Source organism: Myxine glutinosa, chromosome 11 (genome assembly GCF_964187855.1).
Source record: "Myxine glutinosa chromosome 11, kmMyxGlut1.1, whole genome shotgun sequence".
Lineage (NCBI taxonomy): Eukaryota > Metazoa > Chordata > Myxini > Myxiniformes > Myxinidae > Myxine > Myxine glutinosa.
Genome location: NC_136271.1, coordinates 57575913 through 57599113, shown reverse-complemented (window position 1 = coordinate 57599113; position 23201 = coordinate 57575913). Strand labels below are relative to the sequence as shown.

At 45.5% G+C, this 23201-nt stretch overlaps 1 protein-coding gene across 1 annotated transcript in view; it reads right to left on the bottom strand.

Annotated features, from left to right (window-relative positions):
* The window catches only part of LOC137436690 (phosphatidylinositol 3,4,5-trisphosphate-dependent Rac exchanger 2 protein), a 139990-nt gene extending 117052 nt beyond the window's left edge, over positions 1 to 22938 (bottom strand). Inside the window, exon 1 of the mRNA XM_068130688.2 lies at positions 22733 to 22938. Within this exon, the coding sequence (XP_067986789.2) occupies positions 22733 to 22879 (147 nt within the window). The 5' untranslated portion in view covers positions 22880 to 22938. The remainder of the gene's footprint in view (positions 1 to 22732) is intronic.
* Positions 22939 to 23201: the final 263 nt, after the last annotated feature.

Here is a 23201-nt window from a genome sequence, read left to right as displayed (position 1 = left end):
ATTTTAGGATTCTCTAATTAAAATAAAGTAAGGAGGTGCAAGGTACACACACACACACACACACACACACACACACACACACACACACACACACACACACACACACACACACACACACACACACACACACATACAAACTCGAACCTCCTGCTCAACCATCAGTCAGAGCTCTCGGATGTGAATATTCAGGATACGGGACATGTAACCAGGACCAAGGAGGTTATACGGATTGAGAAGCGACCTGAGAAGGTGGTAATATTGCCCCCATCTTTCTGTAAGGTACGTCTTGTCCTCCTCACTCAAACCCTGTCCTCTGCTATGCATTGCGCAGGTGGATACAAGGACATACTAAACATATTTAATCAGGACAGAGGAGAATATACAGGGTTAGGGGTCAGGCATCTTGCCAAACATTTCTCAATTTTAAAACTTCCAACCTTACACATTCAGTAACTGCTCAGTGTTTTTACACTAACAGCAAAATTTTGAAACAAATATTTACCAAACATATTGCACAATATCAGCTCCAGTTCTTCGTATGACATGCACTTCCTTGTCTTATTTATTTATTGGCTGCAAGACCAGGAAAAGGACAATGATGTGGGAAGAGAAAATTTTGCCACATGACAAAAAATGCAGGAGTTGTAAAATAAGTAAATTTAAAAATAAACCAAATGAAATTCGAGATATTACGGAAGTTTAATTAAATTCACAAATCGCTAGATTTGGCTCATTCCGTGAGATGTTCGATGCTGTACATGTTTCGTCAAATGTTCTAAAAATAAACAAGAAAACAAGAAAGAGCAATCAGAGATTGCAGACCCTCTCCAAGACGTGTTTTCAGTTGTTTTTAAGGCTTTTGTGTTAAAACAAATATGGCGGCCGAACCACGTGACCGATGACGTCATCGCTATATTTTTTTCTCCACCAATTTATCCTTAGATGACGCTCAATAAATTTCATCTTGATCGGATGAAGTTTTGTACTTGTCGAATTATGACATCATAATGGAGGCACATATGACATCATCATTAACATATTTTATTCCCCATGGAGAGTTCTTTACAATGAGCCATGTCTCAATTTTTTCCGTGCAGGCCTTTCAGAGATTAGAGGTGCAAAGTTTTTCGGTTTTTTCCAATATGGCGCCCATACCACGTGACATATGACGTCATATTTATCACTAAAAATTATACACGTGGAGTTGTACCTATGGTGAAAATTTCTTGTCAATTGGACCAACGATTGCAGGGAAAATCATATTTATTCTGTGCGGACAAACAGACAAACAAACAGACTCAAATGCAAGACCCTCTCCTCAGGCGAGGGTAATAAAGGCAATTCCTTTTGTGCCATTAGGATCATAGGGCTGCCGAGGCTGTCTCTATTCGCTAAGGGGCAAAATCCTGGATGTGGCATCACAATCCTGAATGTGGCATCACATTCCTGAATGTGTCATCACAATCCTGAATGTGGCATCACAATCCTGAATGTGTCATCACAATCCTCAAGAGGAAGAACCACCTTTGGAGGCCATTTTTCCCCGCAGAGCAGGGGTTGGCCTTTTTGGGGCACTGTCGTCCCCTTTTTGAAGCAATTGATCCTCTTACGGCCAGATGCCCTTCCTGCCACCAACCCTGTTAGTCGCCTCTTGCGACACACAGGGAATTACCAGTGAACTAGTACTCAATTTGCCGACCTCGGAAGGATGACATGCTGAGTCAACCCCCCTGGCGTTAATTCAGCGATCGACCTGGATTCAAACCCAGGATCCTAGGATCCCAAGCGGGCGCCCTAACCGCTAAGCCAACACCAAGCTAGCAGCACAATCCTGGATGTGCATAATCCTGGATTTGGAATCACAATCCTGGATTTGGAATCACAATCCTGGATTTGGAATCACAATCCTGGATTTGGAATCACAATCCTGAATGTGGCAGCACAATCTTGGATGTGGCAGCACAATCATGGATGTGGCACAATCCTGGATGGGGCACAATCCTGGATGGGGCACAATTCTGGATGTGGCAGCACAATCGTAGATGTGGCACAATCCTGGATGGGGCACAATCCTGGATCGGGAACAATCATGGATGGGGCAAAATCCTGGATGGGGCACAATCCTGGATCGGGAACAATCATGGATGGGGCACAATCCTGGATGGTGGCATCGCAATCCTGGATGTGGCACAATTCCGGATGTGCAGGCACAATCCTAGATGTGGCATCACAATCCTGGATGTGGCACAATCCTAGATGTGGCATCACAATCCTGGATGTGGCACAATCCTGGATGGGGCAAAATCCTGGATCGGGAACAATCATGGATGGGGCACAATCCTGGATGGGGAACAATCCTGGATCGGGAACAATCATGGATGGGGCACAATCCTGGATGTGGCATCGCAATCCTGGATGCGGCACAATTCTGGATGTGGCATCACAATCCTGGATGTGGCACAATCCTAGATGTGGCATCACAATCCTGGATGTGGCACAATCCTGGATGGGGCAAAATCCTGGATCGGGAACAATCATGGATGGGGCACAATCCTGGATGGGGCACAATCCTGGATGGGGCACAATCTGGATCGGGAACAATCATGGATGGGGCACAATCCTCGATGTGGCACAATCATGGATGGGGCACAATCCTGGATGTGGCATCGCAATCCTGGATGTGGCACAATTCTGGATGTGGCAGCACAATCCTAGATGTGGCATCACAATCCTGGATGTGGCACAATCCTAGATGTGGCATCACAATCCTGGATGTGGCACAATCCTGGATGGGGCAAAATCCTGGATCGGCAACAATCATGGATGGGGCACAATCCTGGATGGGGCACAATCCTGGATCGGGAACAATCATGGATGGGGCACAATCCTGGATGTGACATCGCAATCCTGGTTGTGGCACAATTCTGGATGTGGCCGCACAACCCTAGATGTGGCATCACAATCCTGGATGTGGCACAATCCTCGATGTGGCATCACAATCCTGGATGTGGCACAATCCTGGATGGAGCAAAATCCTGGATCGGGAACAATCATGGATGGGACACAATCCTGGATGGGGCACAATCCTGGATCGGGAACAATCATGAATGGGGCACAATCCTGGATGTGGCACAATCCTGGATGTGGCACAATCTTGGATGGGGCGCAATCCTGGATGTGGCAGCGCAATCCTGGATGTGGCAGCGCAATCCTAGATGTGGTAGCGCAATCCTGGATGTGGCAGCACAATCCTAGATGTGGCAGCGCAATCCTGGATGTGACAGCACAATCCTAGATGTGGCAGCGCAATCCTGGATGTGGCAGCACAATCCTAGATGTGGCAGCGCAATCCTGGATGTGGCAGCGCAATCCTAGATGTGGCAGTGCAATCCTGGATGTGGCAGCACAATCCTAGATGTGGCAGCACAATCCTGGATGTGGCAACGCAATCCTAGATGTGGCAGCGCAAGCCTGGATGTGGCAGCGCAATCCTGGATGTGGCAGCGCAATCCTGGATGTGGCAGCACAATCCTAGATGTGGCAGCGCCATCCTGGATGTGGCAGCACAATCCTAGATGTGGCACAATCCTGGATGTGGCATCACAATCCCAGATGTGGCGCAATCCTGGATATGGCACAATCCTGGGTGGGGCACCACTGTGACACGATACACGAATGCCTTATTTTTCAACAAGTTGCAAATCATTTTGCTGACTTCGTAAGGATGACTGGCTGAGAGTCACCACACTTGGTGTTAATGAACGGCACAGCAGCTTGAAATGAGGACGGTAAAATCCGAAGCGAACCACCTTAACCATGAAGCCAGCACCAGGCTCCGATCAAACCAAATGATCCTGCACTATTCTCACCACCATGGGTCATAACTCTCCCTCACACTCAATAACTGCCAGGTTCATAATGGAGGAGTGTTAATGTGAGTTGGCAATCCATTTTAAACAACATGCAACTTGTACAGTCCAGCTGTCCGGCTGTCAACAATGTATAAGCAAAAAAAGAGGAAACAGACACGTTATAATTGAGGAACTAGAACAGCCATCTTTAATATCATCTAGCATGTGGACCTCTTGTCCACTCTTTCCTCCAGCCTAAGGAAAGACCCCGAGTACGTCATTATCTTGGTGTGTTTTTGTTACCATCACCATTTTGCGACACCTACAAATGTCAGGTCTGACCAGCCGGTTCGTGTAAGACTTGGGACGAAAGTTATCCCCACCCGACCCCACATGAATGTGGGAATTATTGGGGGATTTAAAGGAGTAATGGAAGAAGTAATGCCGGAGGTTTCCGACAGCAACGACTGACTGACTGATTGCAAACGACCGATGCAATAGTTCAGCAACGGTTTGATTTATGGAACATGCCCATCTGGGTTAGTGAGGCCACATTGAGCCCAAGTCGACAGTGGCAGAAATGAAAACGCTTCAGTTCCTTCCAAACCATCATCGCCATTGGTTGGTCTGCCAGTTCATTGATCGGGTACACTAGTGGACCAGTACCAGTAGTACCAGTAGCGGACCTAGATCGGAACCAGTACACTAGCGGGTGTTGATGTAAGGTAGCGAAGGATTAGTCCAACTCACACACACACACACACACACACACACACACACACACACACACACACACACAGACACATACAGTCACAGAGATATTTCCCATCATTTCAAAACAGAAAGAAGGAGAAGGAAGTATGCGAGGATATAGACGTAAAAGAGGAAAGGAAGTGATATTGGAGCATATTTGCATATGTAATATATAGATTGCTTAGTCTATGTCCTACCTTTCTTGTTTTGACCTCTCCCACCTGGACACGAGATATAACAAAGCCAAGACATTGAAATATTCCCAAGAACATCAGAGTTGGGATGCTAATCAGTGGAGAAAAGTACTTTGGGGTGACGAGTCAAAGTTTGAAATTTTTGAAACAAAGAGAAGTCGGAAGAAGGAATGTTGAGAAGTATAAGGATATGTGTGTACATCTGTTCAGGTTTGGGGATGTATTTCCGCTTTCATTGGTGATTTGGTGAGAATTGAAGGAACTATGACACGTACACACAGATCCTAACCCACCATGGATGGCATCCCATCAGGAAGGAGGCTAATTGGCACCAGCTTTGTTTTCCAGAAGAATATCAACCCCAAACACACTGCGAATGTCGTTAAACCGTGCACGTGCAAAGGCTCCACTGCATCAGCGGCCACAAGCTGTTTGATTTAATCTGCCAACAGTCGAAAGTGATGTTTGAGTTTCTGGACACAGCTTTGATTGGTGGGTCCGGCTTTGCCCACCCCCTTGTTTGGGTTAATAAAGGGGAGTTTAGAATTGTTTATTCACATTTGAGAAATGGCAGCAGAGACACGTTTTGTTTTTGGGTTGCTGGTCGAAACGTTGTCATTCTTTGTTCAATAGGAAACGTTCAAAATGACGAGTGAATGCTAATTAGGCCTCTTGCGCATGCGCTGTGTGTGCATTTTCAGTGAGTCAGCTTGGCTCGCCGGGCACTTTTAACCTGTCATTGCTGGCGCAAAATCTATCATTCAAATCGTCTTTTAAACAATATTTTCTGCATTTAGACTAAAGAGTGGTACTTTGAAAAATTGTTAACCATAATTGTTCTGGTCCTAAATGTAAATCGGACTCATGGAATTATTGGAATACGAGAAATATCCATGGATGAAAAGAGTCGGGTTCGTACCATTTCCTGTTAATACAAGCGAGCAGAGAGAGTGGTTATAACAAACGCCCAAAGGTACAAGAAAAGGTACACATGTACCGTACATGGATAATTTTAAACTCTTTGCACCAAATGATGAAAAATTGCCACAAAAAACTGAAATTAGTGAATCGGTACTCTGACAACATCCAAATGGAATTTTGGCCTAGATAATTATACCACTCCCCAAGGAACATAATCAAAGCCATAAACCAACAAGCAATGCCACTATTCCACTACAGCTGCGGAAGAGTAAACTGGCCACAAGTAGAAATCAAAAAACTAGATATCAAAACAAGGAAACTCCTCAATATCCACAAAACGTTCTACAAAAATCAGTGCATCCCAAGAATGGAACTGTCGAGGAAAGAAGGAGGTGGTGGCCTGATGGAACTCAATCAAGTGCACAGAGCGACGACAGTCGGATTAGCAGAGTACGACAAAAGCTCAACAGACGACCGAATACAATTTGTGTACAAGCATGAACACAACAAACCAGAAAAGGTATCTCTCACTCACCTTACAAAAAACAGGTGCGAATAGAAGATGTCACGCACCAAACAGAGACGGCAATAAATACAGTTCCAACGATAAAAAAAAAGACAAAAGGAAAATACAAGATGAAGTAACAACATATATATTGTGACAACTGGGAGAACAACAAAATAGCAGGGAAATATAAGAAAGAGTTGGACAGATTGGGGATAGACAAAGAAGAATCACTGGAATGGCTAAGAAGAGGTCAGCTCAACTGGGACAGAGAATGAATCATGATAAATTCCGAAGACCATGGACACTACACGAATGGCTTTAAGAAGATGGCAGGACTGAGTTAATCAGACAAGTGTAGGTTTTGCAAGGTAGAAACAGAAAGCACAAGCCACTCCTATCGGGATGTAAAAACTCATGTCAGAACAGCTGTACTATCAAAGGCACGACAAGGTATGTAGAGTAATCCACTGGCACATCTGCAAAACTTTCAATATCCCAGTTCCAGAAAACTCATGGGAACATGAACCAAAAGCAATCATTGAAAACAAGGAAATAATGCTCATGTACAACCTAATGATCCCCTACAGCATGAACATAGAAAACAAAAAGGCTGGAACTGGCTGAACGGTTAAGGTGGCTGGTTTGAGATCTTAGGGCCTTGATTTTGAGCTCCTGACACACTGTTGAATTAACAGCAGGTGGGTTGACTCTGCCAGTCATGTTTCCGAGGTTAGCAAAATGAGTACCAGAGGACTGGTTATAGAGAGGCATTGCATCAGCGGCAGCTGTGCTTCAATAAAATGATGCAACCAGCAGCCACAGGCTGTACAAGACCCACCATAGAAAACGCACTGAGCCTGGACTTAATACTCAGATACAAAATAGAAAACTAGAACGCCATTCAGTAGAGCGCATACTCCCGCCGTGGGTCAAGTTGGAATAGTACGATTTCACAAAAGTTTGAGGGAGTAGTTCAGTGACAACACAAGATAAGACAACACAAGACAGACACTGCACAGATATATATTTAGAATATATAGAACATAATGTTTAAAAAAACAAGGCAATTTCACTTACATTTTCGGATTCAGCGTTCAATTCTATATAAGTGAGTGTATTTTGAGGCATGTGTGACTTCAAATAAAATTGTAAGCCAGGAAAACGTTCGTTTCATTCCTTAGGGATACAACATGTAAAACTGGCCCAAACGTGAAAACAAAACTCGCTCATTTTAAGGCGTACAAGCTAATGTGACCACTCATTCTTCTGGGAAGAATCCAGTGCACATGCTGGTCACACTTATAAGTCACCTAAGTCTTTATAAGTTCATCAAATACTGACACTGCGATTGACATTCGCTGAGGTAAATGATATCTCTTCTGAGGATAAAACAACAAAAAAAAAACAGTTTTAAAGCATTATACGTATCAAACGATACATTTTATGAAACGGGGAAACCGAATACACACTTTGGTTGTTTAAAAATGACAGAATATGTCTTTATTAGAAAAGAAAGAGAACCTTGAAGACGACGCTGCTAGCAAAATACACCGCTCTAACGCATAACCACGAGTTTAAACTACATTTACAACAAATATGAAAACTATTTTCATATCACAATGTTAAATATAGAATATATAGAAGATAATGTTAAAAAAAAATGAGCCCTATCTTCCAATGATAAACAATCCTTCAAAAAATTCCTGGATCCGGAATAATATCCTGAGCTTCACCAAAAACTAATCAATTCTTCCTTATCCCAAGGGCAATCATCCCACCAACTTTCGTCCAAATTCGTTCGAAACTTTTCCAGATATCTTGTTCACACGATCGAATGCATTACTCCCTGGCGGGAGTAATAAGGCATTGCTAATTGAGGGTTCAATACCCAGTGATTTTCATATAAATAAAGCAGAAATCAAGGTAATGACCAAATACCAAAACCTCAAGAATGAAGTGAAAAGACTCTGGAAGCTTAAGTGCACCAAAATTGTACCAGTGATAATTGGAACAATGGGAATGATAAAGAAGAGCCTTACACAGATCATACAAACCATCCCTGGGAGCATTACCACAAACGAACTACAGTTGGAGGTTGTCCGGGGATCAGTGACGATCCTGTAAAGAGCTCTTGGAACAAAACTCTGAGAACAACAAAACATCACCACTTAGCCCATGAATCGCAATCCTTCACTGAAACAAAGGAGGATTCCATTCCACCTTCCGAAACTCAGATTATGAAGATAACAATCAATGACACATACACGCACATGGACAAATAAATGCTTATCCTTTTACCAATAGATGCAACAATCTGGTATAATATCTCTTGTGGCCACGGAACCAAACAAAAAAATATATATTTACAACGGCACTCGCAACCCATACAGCTCCCACTCCCACCCCAACCCCAGCACCTCCTCCCAAAGATTACTAATCGTAAATATCATCATTTAAAACTTACCCTGGGCATTGACCCAGATATGACCTTCCCATAGGTGTTAAGAAGCAACTAGACCACACAAGGTGTCTCCCTCTGGGAAGTCTACCTGAATGTTGGTAGTGATGGCATGGGCTTTCTGATTCCAGACTCCATTAAAGAAATCACCAAGCCTACCATGGTTGCACAATGTAATCCCACAGGTTCAATGTCACTCACTGGCAGGAATGATTGGGGAGGTCAAGTAGAACACACCACAGGCCTTGCAAGGGCATGTATATAGAGTCCATATAATTGTGTACATCGAGTATATATAATTGGGTACATAGAGTATATATGCAAGGCATATATAATATAAAGAGTCTTCACAAATTTTTTATCTGAAAGGTTACCAAATAAGTGTAATACTGTAATAGGTTTCACCTGCAAACAGTGGTTTAACTTAAAAATGAAGCTTCCCCATTTATCTAAGGAGTTTTAAGGTGCAACTCACTTGGTCAACTAACAAGGTAGATGTGTAGACCAAGGAGCTTTCCAAAGAAGTCAGACATAAAGTGGTGGAGAAGCACCATTCAGGAGAGGGTTATAAGAAGATTTAAAATGTCATTCATTATCCCTTTGAGTATGATGAAATCCATCGTAAAGAAGTGGAAGACGTATCATACCACCCAGACTCGACCGAGATCAGGTCGCCTGTCCAAACTTAGCAGCCGGACAAGCAGGAAACCGGTTTGGGATGCCACTGTAAATCCAACAATGACTTTGAAAGATCTGCAAGGCTTTATGTCCGAGACGGGGGTCAGCGTTAGTCAATCAATAATATCCTGTTCACTTCACAAAGCTGTGGAAAGGTGGCAAGAAAGAAGCCTTTTTCCAGGATATGTAAATGTGTATTTAGTCCAATTGTTTCTAAACGGTGAATGCCAACCATGTATTTAGTCTAATCGTTTCCATGCGTAATTTCCAAGACATTAACAGAGGGTCCATACAAAAAAATTGGAGAAAAAAGAAGAAGAGAAAGAAAACCAGTTTTTGTTTTGTTTTCATTTTACACCCACTTGACAGAACATGCATTCTTGTTCATTACCGTTATTGATATTGTTGCGGATATGGGATTTGGCCTCCATCCATATCCGCTTGTAAATATTCCCCTATTTCCCCAATACTCCCCAACTATCCCCAATCCCCCATTCCCTAGTCCCATTGTCTGTAAACAACACTCTGTAGCCCCGACCTTCCCCTTTTTCCCCCATTAAATGTCGTGCCCAGGTTCACCGCATCTCACGTAGACAACGATAGGACATCTTGCTAGTTATTCTTAGTCTATGTCAGTTAAGGACTCGTTTCCATTAATTCTGACTCTTCGTTGCACCAGAATGTGATTGTATGGCACCAGTAGTGAGTTTAGGACCTCCCCATACCTCCTCCCATCTTCCTCATGAAACTACAACAACAACAACAACTACAACAACAGCGCGCGGGGAGTGTGCGTCCTCACTCCGGCTTGGTTAGCCGCCATTGCCCATGTGCTCGACGGGGTTACCAAATAGGGGCTCCCTGTCAGCTCCTCGTCAAGGGCGGAGCCCGGTAACCCCCGCACCCAATGGAAGCGGGGGACCGATTCCATCTGGGGCGGAGCTAACGAGCCGAGGGCGTGTCACTCCCCGCTGGATATACGCAGCCACTGACCGGAGGTGACGTCAGATGCGCCCCCAGCTTGAAGAGAACCAGACGCCACCTCCAGCGCGACGATACCTCCCTGCATCTTTTGGACCGCGCTATCCTGTCCCTGAGCCAAGGTGCACCTTGTGCTGTCCATCGACTACCTGCCCTTCCTTGCCATCAATCCCTGTGTGAGTCAGTCTTGTCCCGTTTATCTGTGGTCTGTCGGGATTAAGATAAGTGTGTCTAAGTGCCTACCTTCCTATGCTGTACCTCTTGTCCTTGTAATCTAAACGTTCTGCATACAAATATTATAACCTCCTCCAGAGGTCTTGAGAACTGTACCCCTGGTGTCGTGTCATTTAACCCAGCCGTTGTGTCCTTTCCTTAATTGATTTAGCATAGCGCGATTTGGCCAACGTTCGAGTGGAATCGGGTAAACTGTGCAGACGCGGTCATACCAAACCGCTCGGTAAACTAACATCCAAAACCGCGTCTGTAACATTTGGTGTCGGGAAGTGGGATTCGATCCGGAGCGCATTTCACGCGCTCGAAATTATAACAGCGAAATTTAATTGTGTTTTACAAAAAAAAATAAAAACCCGAATTTTGAAAGTCGCGCTATGGCAGACCAAGACGGCTGGGTTCCGGTAGAAGAGAGTGAGGCAGGGTCGATCCAGGACCAAATTGAGGGACAAGAGGAGAGCGAAGCAGTGAGGGTAGCAGGGTCGCGAAATGGCGTCGTTGCGCACGAGGTTGCGGGCGCGCAAAATGGCGCCTCGCACATAGCTACGGCGGCCGCACCCGCTGCACAAGTGGGAGGGATGGCCCAAATGCAGGCCCTCATGGAGCAATTTATGGCGCAAATGCAGGTGTCCCTCAACCTGCAGAAGGACGATATGAGGGCTAATAGTCAGCAATTGGGGAATCGGATGGATGCTCAGAGTGAGCAAATGAGGGCTGATAGTGAGCAAATGAGGGCTGATAGTGAGCGATTGGGTGAGCGATTGGAGGGCCAAATGGGGGTAATGAGGGACGAAGCGAGGGCTCAGAGTGAGCAATTGGGGGTAATGAGGGACGAAGCGAGGCGTACCGGTGAGGGGTTAGACAATAATTTTAAGGGATTAGACAAGAAATTTGGGAAGTTAGACAATAGATTAGGGGAAATACAGGAGGGGTTAACGGGGGTAGAAAATAGAATGGCTGCCCAGGAGAATCAAATGGAAGGGATGCAAGAGGGGTTAGAGGGGTTAGAAAACAGGATGGAAGGCAAATTGAGGGACATGAGGGACCAAGCGGAAAGGGAAGTTAAACAAATGGGGCAGCAGATAGAGGGGGTCAGAATGGGGGTAGAAACCAAACTGGATGCTCACAGGGAGGAAATGGAGCAGATGAGGATGGCATCTGGACAGGAGATGCAAGTGATGGGAGAAGAGATCAGAAGAGGGGTGAGTGAGGAGGTCGGAGGAGTGCGCGAGGAGGTGAGGCACTGTAAGGAGCGCATGGAGAAGGAGGTGAGAAAGGGGACTGTAAAATTGCAAGGGGGTATAGAGGACCTGACGCAGGAAGTAGAACAACTGACAGAGGGACAAAAAGAACTAACGGACCAGGTAAAGAAGAACACAGCGGTAATAGGAGGGTTAAAAGCGACACAAAATGACCTAAAAAATGACTTGGTAGCGACGAAGAGGGAATGTCAGATGGTACGTGAGGGACTGACAACGAGGTTGGACGAGGTGATAGAGGTAATGGAGACGAAGGACCAGCAGGTGAGGACGCACATGGAAACGGTCAAGGTAGCCTTAGAGGACGAGCTTGAGGAGACGTACCGGGGAATAAAAGAGGTGAAGCAGAAATTAGAAGAAGTGGAAGAAGGGGTGAGCGAAATTAAGAAGCGACGGAGAGGGGATAAGAAAGAGATAAAAGAGGAGATAAAAGAATTGGTCCAAAGTCTGTGTTTGGATCGTGATGATGTGCTCATTAACCGGATGAGGGATTCGCAGGTGATGGAGGAGAAGCGAAGAGGAAGAGGACCCGGTGTAAGTGGTGACCAATATGGTCGTGCGTATGATGCGCCAGGTGATTTAATGAGCTTGGGGGTCGAGATGGACCCGGGTGTTCGTGAGAGGCCGTTGGTGAAGTGTGCGACAGGTCTGGTGTGCGAAAAAGGAGGTGTGCGAGAAAGTCCGACTCTGGGGTGTGTGAGGAAAAAGTGCGTGCCAAGGAGTGAGGGTGCTGGCGAGAGTGAGTCGGTCGTAGCGCGTGTGCGAGGGAGCACATGGAAGCGCGGTGTGGTAAGTGTTACAGAGGGTGTAACGGGAGAGTGTGCGCGGGAAAGGTGTGTAACGGACAGGTGCATGAGGAAAGAGTGCGCTGTCGGGAGTAAGGGTGAGTGCGTCGTCAAGAGTGGTGGTGAGAGTAGTGAGAGTGACACGGAGCGTGAGTTGGTGGTGGCAGGTGAGAAAGGAAGCACACCTGGAATGGTAGAGCGTGTGTGGAAATGCACGCTGGAATTGGTAGTGAGGCATGTGGTTGGGTGTGCGAGTGAGAGCACACCTGTGATTGTCACAGAGGAGGTGAGCGAGAAAGGGGCGCGAAGAGGTGTGTTGGTGAGGTGTGCGAGCGACGGATGTGTGCCAAGGTGTTCGGTGGTCAGGTGTGTGACCAAGGGTGTGAGTGGAATGAGTGTACCTGGGTGTGTAAGAGAAGGTACGACGAGGAGCATGGAAACGGCTGGATGTGTGAGCAAGGAACGGGCTGCGGGGTGTAAGCATGCAGGTGAGGCATCGAAGGTAACCGGGTTAGAGGTTACAGCGACTTTTAGCCGAATCGGGCCCTCGGTGCGCGCTGGGCCTCGCTGTGAACGGCCGCGTCCGTGCTCCACTAGGCGGAGCGGGCGGCTGGATAGGAAGGGTCGTCATGGCGACCACTTTTTGTTGAGGCATTCCGGCAGGTCGAGATCGGGACATTGGATGGCTCCACGCCGGGGTGGTGCGTGGGATCTCGGCCCGGGTAAGCCCCCGTCCCTGCACCGAGTGCCGGACGCGTCCAGCCGCTGGCACCAAACAACCCGCATTCATGGCTTGGCTTTACGAAGCCGGGCTTTGGACAGGAATTGGCGCACCGAGAGGCATTAGTGAGTAGACTGTGTGATGAGGATAGTGTTTTGGCCCCAAAATTAGAGAAAAACAAAATTTGATGACTGGCAAGGGATTGGCAGTAATGATTGGCAGATGATGAGTAGTGATTGGCAAATTTTTAATTTGTTGAAATTTGATGTGCAAAATTGGTAGTGAGCGATGGGCCCGGTGGGAAAGGGTGGCATCCCTGCCACCCTTCCCATGGGGGGCAAAGGAGCTATAGTTTATGGGGTGTATGGCAGTGAAAACTAGCCCGGGTGGGTTAGGTTATATTGTTAGGGATCTAGCGAAGATGACATTAGGTAACGTTAAGATTAGTTAGTGACTGATACCTGTAGTGGGGACGCAGGTAGATTAGTATGGATGATAATGACGAGGGAGCGCAATAGTTTAAAGGGACGACTGGGAAGCGCAAGTTTCAGAAGGGAGTAGTTAGCTGAGATGATGCCGTGTGTGTGAGAATTGAACAGGTGTGATTGCACAGGTGTGCAACTGGACAGGTGTGTGGAGCAGTGTGTGAGTAGTGAGTGTTGTGGATCAGCGCGAATGCGCTTGGAGAGACAAGGGTGCAGGTGGCACCAGGTGTGAGAGCACAGGTGTGCAAGTACAGGTGTGTGGAATACATGGAGCAGAGAATGAGTGGTGTGGAGAGAGTTGGAGTAAGTGGTACGGAGTGGTGTGCATGGTGCGAAGGTGTGGATGGGGGAAGAGTGGACCCCTTTCATGAGTACCCGGGGCGGGTAGTGTAAGTGTTAGGTAGAGGGTACAGGTAAATTGTGGTTGGATATTGGCATCTGTGGTGCGGGTGACAGAATGGTATTGTGGATGGGTGCATTAGTGTTGTGGAAATGGCTGGGCGTGTAGCCTGTTAGTGTGTGTAGTTGGTTGGGCACTCCACCACGGTGAGGATGTCGGCCAGGTGAGGCCGCAGGTGGGCTCTGGGAGCCGGTAGAGTTGTGGATGGGGCCCGAGGATCCGGAGGACGGACCCGGGTAGCCCAGTGCCAGAGAGGGCACCGAGTGGGGAGAGCGCCAGAGGGCCTTCCCCAGGTAGTTAGGTTAGGGTAAGGAGCAGGTAAGCTCGGAGGCAACTACAGTGGTGGAGGTGTGCAGGTGGGTAGACCGGCTGGGAGAGCTACACGTCGCGGCCCAGAAATTGTGCGAGGGCACCGGGAGATGAATCGGGGGAGTGAGACCCCAAATTGAAAAGCACCACAGTTTGGTCAATGGGAATTGGTTTTTAGAACCCATAGTGTAAGAGGGCCAATGGATTGGCAGGGAAAGACCCCGGGTAATGTAAAGTTGTTAAAGTCATTTAGGAAATAGTTAGGATTGATGAACCTGTCGCACCATACGCAGCCACTTACCTGAGGTGGTGATGATGACTCCACACCTGTGTTTTCTTTGTTCTGTGTGCAGGAAAGGAGAATTGCTGTTGGATTTGTGAGACGCATCACGACGTGGATGAGACATTGGGGTGATTCCATCTCTCCCTCCCTAGGAGGGACTGATGTTGAGTTGGAGATGGCAAATTTTGATGAGAGTTGAAAATGGCAAATTTGATTGGTTAGGAGGGAGAGAAGACGAATTTGGTTTATGGGAGGAACGGGGAAGACAGTAGGGACGTTTGTTGATTTGTAAAGTAGATGTTTATGGGTAGTGTTGTGTTTTGTGGATACAGTAAGGGGTAAGGGAGGGGCAATGTAGGTTACCTGGTGGGGGGGGGGGGCGTACGGTAGGAACGTACCTGTCTCACCTGGTTCCCATGTGCCCCTAGTGTGCATTACCTAATGTTGCGTGCACTTTTGCGCCCTTACCACCTTACTCACTTGTCTGCTTCTTTTGTCTCCCACCTCCGAGGATCTGGCTTTGGGGCAGAGAGAGAGGAGAGAGAGGTGCTGGCTCCGCAGTTGTGGGCCTGCACTTTCGCTGCTTGCTGCCGGGATCGATACACCATATGGACCGCAATTTTTGTGGCCACCCACAATGGACCGCAGTTCTTTTGCGGGCAAGCACCACCCGTGATGGACCTATGGGTCAACGTGGCACCTATGCCATACAGGTGAACCACTAATAGTTGGCCCCCTGACGGCCACAATTTAGAAATGGACGCGGTTGGCGCCTTTCTTTATTTTTACATACAGAAGCAAGAAGGCCAAGTGCACCACATGAAGGCAAGACCAGCGGCAGAACATCGGCCGGCTGCGACACCACCGGTGATTGTTGAACACTTTATTGGTGCACCGGATGGTGCTGACTGTGTTATGGGGTGGTGCTTTTGGTGCTTGCAAGGGGTGCTCTGCACATTATTAAAGGCCGTAAGGCCACAGAGCACTCGTGGGTTGGTGTATCGATGCTGGCATGCGTGCTCTCTCTATGCATAACATCTGCATGTGTTCCTCCAAAAACAGGTCCTGGATCGTAGTGTAAATATCAGCGTAGTCTTGTGTAAATAATGCTCCCTACCGGCTGTATGTTTAGTTTGAGAATTCTTTCCGCGATTCGGTTATCCTGTGGGTGTGTTTCTGTGAGGAGAAGGGTGCAACGTCGCAGGGGGACATATTTACTCATTTGTGAATATCTGTAAAACTGTCGCACTCAGGGTAGAGTTAATAGTAGAGGGAACTACATCTGAGTGCCACACTAACGTAGGTAAAGATTTATCGGGTCGGGACGCCCCGAGGTAGAGAAGGGTGCAATGTTGCGGATATGGGATTTGGCCTCCATCCATATCCGCTTGTAAATATTCCCCTATTTCCCCAATACTCCCCAACTATCCCCAATCCCCCATTCCCTAGTCCCATTGTCTGTAAACAACACTCTGTAGCCCCGACCTTCCCCTTTTTCCCCCATTAAATGTCGTGCCCAGGTTCACCGCATCTCACGTAGACAACGATAGGACATCTTGCTAGTTATTCTTAGTCTATGTCAGTTAAGGACTCGTTTCCATTAATTCTGACTCTTCGTTGCACCAGAATGTGATTGTATGGCACCAGTAGTGAGTTTAGGACCTCCCCATACCTCCTCCCATCTTCCTCATGAAACTACAACAACAACAACAACTACAACAACAGCGTGCGGGGAGTGTGCGTCCTCACTCCGGCTTGGTTAGCCGCCATTGCCCATGTGCTCGACGGGGTTACCAAATAGGGGCTCCCTGTCAGCTCCTCGTCAAGGGCGGAGCCCGGTAACCCCCGCACCCAATGGAAGCGGGGGACCGATTCCATCTGGGGCGGAGCTAACGAGCCGAGGGCGTGTCACTCCCCGCTGGATATACGCAGCCACTGACCGGAGGTGACGTCAGATGCGCCCCCAGCTTGAAGAGAACCAGACGCCACCTCCAGCGCGACGATACCTCCCTGCATCTTTTGGACCGCGCTATCCTGTCCCTGAGCCAAGGTGCACCTTGTGCTGTCCATCGACTACCTGCCCTTCCTTGCCATCAATCCCTGTGTGAGTCAGTCTTGTCCCGTTTATCTGTGGTCTGTCGGGATTAAGATAAGTGTGTCTAAGTGCCTACCTTCCTATGCTGTACCTCTTGTCCTTGTAATCTAAATGTTCTGCATACAAATATTATAACCTCCTCCGGAGGTCTTGAGAACTGTACCCCTGGTGTCGTGTCATTTAACCCAGCCGTTGTGTCCTTTCCTTAATTGATTTAGCATAGCGCGATTTGGCCAACGTTCGAGTGGAATCGGGTAAACTGTGCAGACGCGGTCATACCAAACCGCTCGGTAAACTAACATCCAAAACCGCGTCTGTAACAATATGTTTCATTAGCATTTGGGATTGCACCAACAAATGAATTATTACTCATTCCTATCTGCAAAAGCTGGGAACCCAAGAGTTGATTTTTGTTTTTGATTTTTGTTGTTGCAGTTTTGTTGGTGTTGGGTTTTATAATGTTAGAGTTAGGAACTTAGGTTTATCAAGTTAGAGTTAAGGTAAGAGTTTTTAGGGTTAGAGTTATGGGTTTTGAGTTGGGGTTATTGGCTTAGGGTTTGGGTGAGGGTTATTGGGTTCAGATTATAGTTTTATTTTATTATTAGGGTTAGTGTTAGAGTTATAGGGTTCAATTGTGAGGCTTACAGGATTTGTGCTTTGGTTCAGGTTCGGATTAGTGTTCGTGATATCGGATTATAGCGTGAGGGTTGCAGGTTTAGGGTGAATATTATAGGTTTAGGGTTATACAGTTATGGTTAAGGTTAGTGCTAAGTTATAAAGTTGTATAGGACAAGCGATATACCCATGCTATGCATGAGCAGGGCACAGGTGCAAATAGACAAGGTGGAAATGGTGAATGCCAAACCATGACCCAATAAATTCCAAATTCCTGTGACACCTTAGTCAAACATCAGGCATGGATAGCCAGTTCATGAATGACTTGGGCAAAAAAATCCAGCGAATGCTAAACCATGAACCAATAAATTCCACATTCCTGTGACACCTTCATTCGAATGTCAGGCATGGACAGCTGATTCATTGTTTCTATACGTGGTCAATGGCAAAACTGCAAATGCTGAATCTGTGAATGTCACGGGTGGAAACCCTCAAATCATTGCATCATTTCCTTTGAACTCAATTTCTCTATATTTTCATTCCAAACAGCATCATTCCAATCACAAACAAGAAAGAGCAATAAGAGATTGCAAACCCTCGACAGGACGTGTTTTTAGTGGTTTTAAGGTTTTTGTGTTCAAACAAATATGGCGGCCGAACCACGTGACTGATGTCGTCATCATTTTTTTTCTCCACCAATTTATCCATAGATGACGCTCAAGAAATTTCATCTTCATCGGGTGAAGTTTTGTACTTGTCGAATTATGACGTCATAATGGAGGCACCTATGACATCATCATTAAACATATATTATTCCCCATGGAGAGTTCTTTACAATGAGCCATATCTCAATTTTTTTCTATGCAGCGCTTTCGGAGATATAGAGGTGCAAAGATTTGGGTTTTTCCAAGATTGCGCCCGTACCAAGTGACCTATGACGTCACAATTATCATTTTTAAAATTATACTGGAGGAGGTTCACCTATATTGAAAATTTCCTGTCAATCGGACCAACGGTTGCAGAGAAAATCATATTTATTCTGTGTGGACAAACAGACAAACGGAACGACAGACAAACAAAAGGACTCAAATGCAATACCCTCTCCTCTGGCGAGGGTAACAAGAAAGAGCAATCATAGATTGCAGACCCTCACCAGGACTTGTTTGTGAAATGTATTTTGTGGGGTGTTTTTTGTACATTCTTCCATTATTTTGTGGAACCCCACTTTCATCAAACATGCGTGACACATGACATCCTCTTTGTGAAATTGAATTTATTATTGTATTTTAAATATATATTTTTGAATGAGGCTGTCCTCAGGGTTTTTTGAGTCCCAGAGTCTTTTGCATCCTCGGAGTATTTTGGGCCATCATGGTCCTATGGCTTTTTTCGATCTTTTGGGTAATTGGGGTGTTTGAGTCCTCGGGGTCGTTGATTCTTCGGAGTCTTCAGGGTCTTTTGGGGCTTTTTTGGTCCTCAGGGTCTTGTGGGTCTTCTGAGTCCTCGGGGTCTTTTGGGTCCTTGGGGTCCTCTGGTTCTTCATGTTATTTAAGGATCTTCAGTGTATGTTGGGGTCTTGGTGGGCTTAAGGGTCTTAAAAGGTTCTTCAAAGGTCCAATTGGTCTCAGCAGTCCAAAGTGTCGAAAGGTCGATTCCGATAGTATATAATTAATAGACAGGATACCACTGACTTCAAACAGGACATAACTAATAGATATATTGAATACTCCATGGCTGGAAAAGATAACATAGTAGAGTTTCTTCTTCTTCAAACAATAACAACTTCTGTCTGCCAGACCATAAGACCAATCATATTGAAATTTTAAACACGTATTCCTTTTTATGACTACTATATTACTTTGAAGTTTCACATTGATCAATAAAGCCGGTCAAGAGATATCATTTATAAAAGATTTTTGTTCAAATGTTTAAACGGTTGCAGAGAAAATTATATTTTGATGACATGACAATCATAATCATTTTTTTTTTTTTCCAAATTTATTTTTGGTTCAAGGACCATGTGACTGATGACGTCATTTCTTTCTCCACCAATTCATCCCAATTTTCTCCACCAGAGGTGCACCGATTGTGAAAATTTCTTGTCAATCGGACCAACGGTTGCAGAGAAAAGCATTCTTATTCTGTGCAGACAAACAGACAAACAGACAAACTAACAGACTCAAATGCAATACCCCCTCCTCTGGCGAGTCTAATTAATACTATACCATTAATAGAATAACAAAATTCAATGTTACAAACACTCGTGAGGTACACAAATATACTGTAAAGGCCGTTCTAACGTGACAACCAATATAGACAAATCTACCGGTGGGTGAGCAAGGGCAGATAGATTATGATATAATGGGGGTTGGGGATGGGATGAGGGGGTGGAGATAGAGGTAAACATGAGATACCCATAGTCCCCTACAATCCTTTAAACCCCAAAGACCTGTAAGACCCTTTAGGCCCTAAGACCCTTCACACCCCAGAGGCCCATGAGACCCATTAGACCCAAAAGACCTTTTAAGATCCAACAGACTCTTAAGACCTTTTACTAATACCCTTTAAACCCTGAAGATACCCATGGCCCTTAAGACCACTAAGACCCTTTAGATCCATTATAACCCTAAGACCCTTAAGACGTCAAATACCCTTTAGTCCCCGAAGATGCTATAGTCCTCATTAAACCTTTTGGCTGAGGGTCTTCTGCAATAACACTTGAGAGTCAACAGTCATAATCAAAAGGCCCACCGTTGGTTTAACCACCTCAGTACAAAGATAAGAAGGTGCAAAAAAGAATTGTTTTATTAATTTATTTATCTTTCTTTTTTTTAGGCTCTACACATCTTGGTTAGTGGCAATTGGAAAAGTTCTACATGGAATATAAAAAGTTCTACATGGAATATAAAAAGTGTCATGTCGAATAGAAAAAATCCCACGTGGAATAGAAAAAATCCCACGTGGAATATAAAAAGCCCCCCATGGCAAAAGAGACAAGTCCCATGTGGCAAAGAGCAAATGGTGTCCATGACAACAATTTCATCCCATAATAATAAAATGGGATATTTTTGTAATTGTATTTTTGCCAAGCCTCAGGAATTTTTCATGGTATAAGATTGAAACTTTCACAGATTATTTGTACACGTGTGTAGCACATGTGTATAAAATCTGGACAAAATTAGTCAAAGGTCAATGCCATCCAAAACATGTAAATCACCTATTATGCGGCAATTAGAAAATGTATCAACCAAATTTGTTATGCACAACATTCCATCATGTAAAACACTTCATAAGTCAAATTTTCCAAGTTGGCAAATTGCTGTTTCCATGGCAACTATTCTTTGTTTGGATTTCACAACTATAATGATCTGCACGACATCTTTCTTGTTACGTGCGAAAATCTGAGATTTTTCAAGTATATTGGTTGTCCTGCGTGTGGTATTCTGTCTGTCTGTTTGGGTGTCTGTTGGGTGTCTGTTTGGGTGTCTGCTTGGGTGTCTGTCTGGATGTCTGTTTGGGTATCTGTTTATATGTCACTTGCCTACAGGACACAATTTCAAACCAATCTTCACAAAATTCACCAAACGGTAAAGTTTGCCATAAGGAAGAAGCCTATTGATTTTGAGGTCAAAAGGTCAACATAGGCCAAAGGTCAACAACTTTGTCAAATTTCTAAAATCCTCAATTTTCATCGGATTGACGTGAAGTTTGAAGAGGATTTGCTTATTTGGTCATTGAATTCAACTAGCAATGATATTGATGTCAACATAGGCCAAAAGGTCAACATAGGCCAAAATATCAACATATGCCAAAAGATCAACATACGCCAAAAGATTAACATAGGTCAAAAGATCAACATAGTCCAAAAGGTCAACATAGGCCAAATGGTCAACAACTTTGTCAGATTTCTAAAATCCTTAATTTTCATCAGATTGACGTGAAGTTTGAAGAGGATTTGCATATTTGGTCATTGAATTCAACTAGCAATGATATTGAGGCCAACATAGGCCAAAAGGTCAACATAGGCCAAAGGTCAACAACTTAGGCGCAATTTCTAAAATCCTCAATTTTCATCCTATTGACTTGAAGTTTGAAGAAGATTTGCATATCAGGTCACTGAATTCAACCACCAATTACTTTTGAGGTTCAACATAGGCCAAAAGGTCAACATAGGCCAATAGATCAACAAAGGCCAAAATATAAACACAGGCCAAAAGATCAAGATATGCCAAAAGATAAACATAGGCCAAAAGATCAACATAGGCCAAAAGGTCAACATAGGCCAAAAGGTCAACAACCTCAGTGAGATTTCTAAAATCCTCAATTTTCATCTGATTGACTTGAAATTTGAATAGCATTTGCATATCAGGCCAATCAATTGAACTACCAATTATCTTTGAGGTCTAAAGGTCAAAAGGTCAACATAGGCCAAATTTCTAAAATCAGCAATTTTAACCCGATTGACTTGAAATTTTAGAGGATTTGCATATTCGGTCATTGAATCCAACCACCAATTATTTTAAGGTCAAATTCGTTTTAGAGATTTCACAAGTATCGTGCTCTTCACGACGTCTTTCTTGTTTGTTTATTTATTTATTTTAGTGGAATCCTTTCGGATGGTTGGATTTAATGGAAATACTCTAATTTTCTTTGCAAACTTTCTCGCTTCATAGGAGAAAGCACTAGAAAACCTTCAATAAATATGTATTATCTGAGCGGGAGCAGCAGTCCCCATGAATTACATTGGACAGCAGTCTCGTACCAGTACAAGGTGTGCGAACACCCAAATGGTCCAAAAACTCCCCGAGTGGCCTTCACGTGGTATTACCCGGTGCTTGGTGAATTTCTCTTCAACAAAAACCGTCAATGGTAAATGGAAAAACCCACAAGTGACGTTTCTGGTGTGTCTGATAATTCTGCGATTTGATCGCGAGCACGGCCTTGACGTCACAAGGTCGTCTTATCACCAAATTAGTAAATTTTGGTAAATTCTGTTAACTTAACGCACTGAAGTTGACAGCTTTCCAAAACTCATTTCATTCCCAAAACGTGCAACCTATAGTGATAGCGTGTCATGCACGTGTCGTACAGGTGGACCTAACCTGGCGACCCCTTTATCCTAGATCAGACGGACACGCACCGTGGCCCGGACCGTGCAGGTACTCGGTAGGTGTACAAAGTTCTCAGAGACGAGAGTGCACTCACCGAGATGAGCGAGTCGAGAGTCCGCACGTAGTCCCGCTCCGTGCACAGAATCTCCCGCATCACGCACACGCGGAGCCGTTGGTCGGTCTCCAGCTCTGCGGGAGCCGCGTGTTCGGGTGGCGGATCCGCCAGGTTCTCCTCGCTCATGGCTGCGGGACCGGCGGGACGGAATCCCCGAACTCGCACTCGAACTCGCTCCCTCGTTCGGCTGCAAAAGCAGAAGCCACGGAGTAAGAGGGAAACGGAAATTGAAAAACTGTGGTTTGGAAGCCGCAGCGCAGACGAGCGTTACAATCGCGAATGAAAACGTGTTATCGGGTCGGGTAGGGCCTACAGCACGGCGCTCCAGCGGCACGGTCCGGCATGGCAAGGACACGAAGAAGGCACGGACCTGCAGGGTCCAGCACGGTACGGCACGGCACTGACCTGCAGGGTCCATCACGGTAAGGCACGGCACGGACTTGCAGGG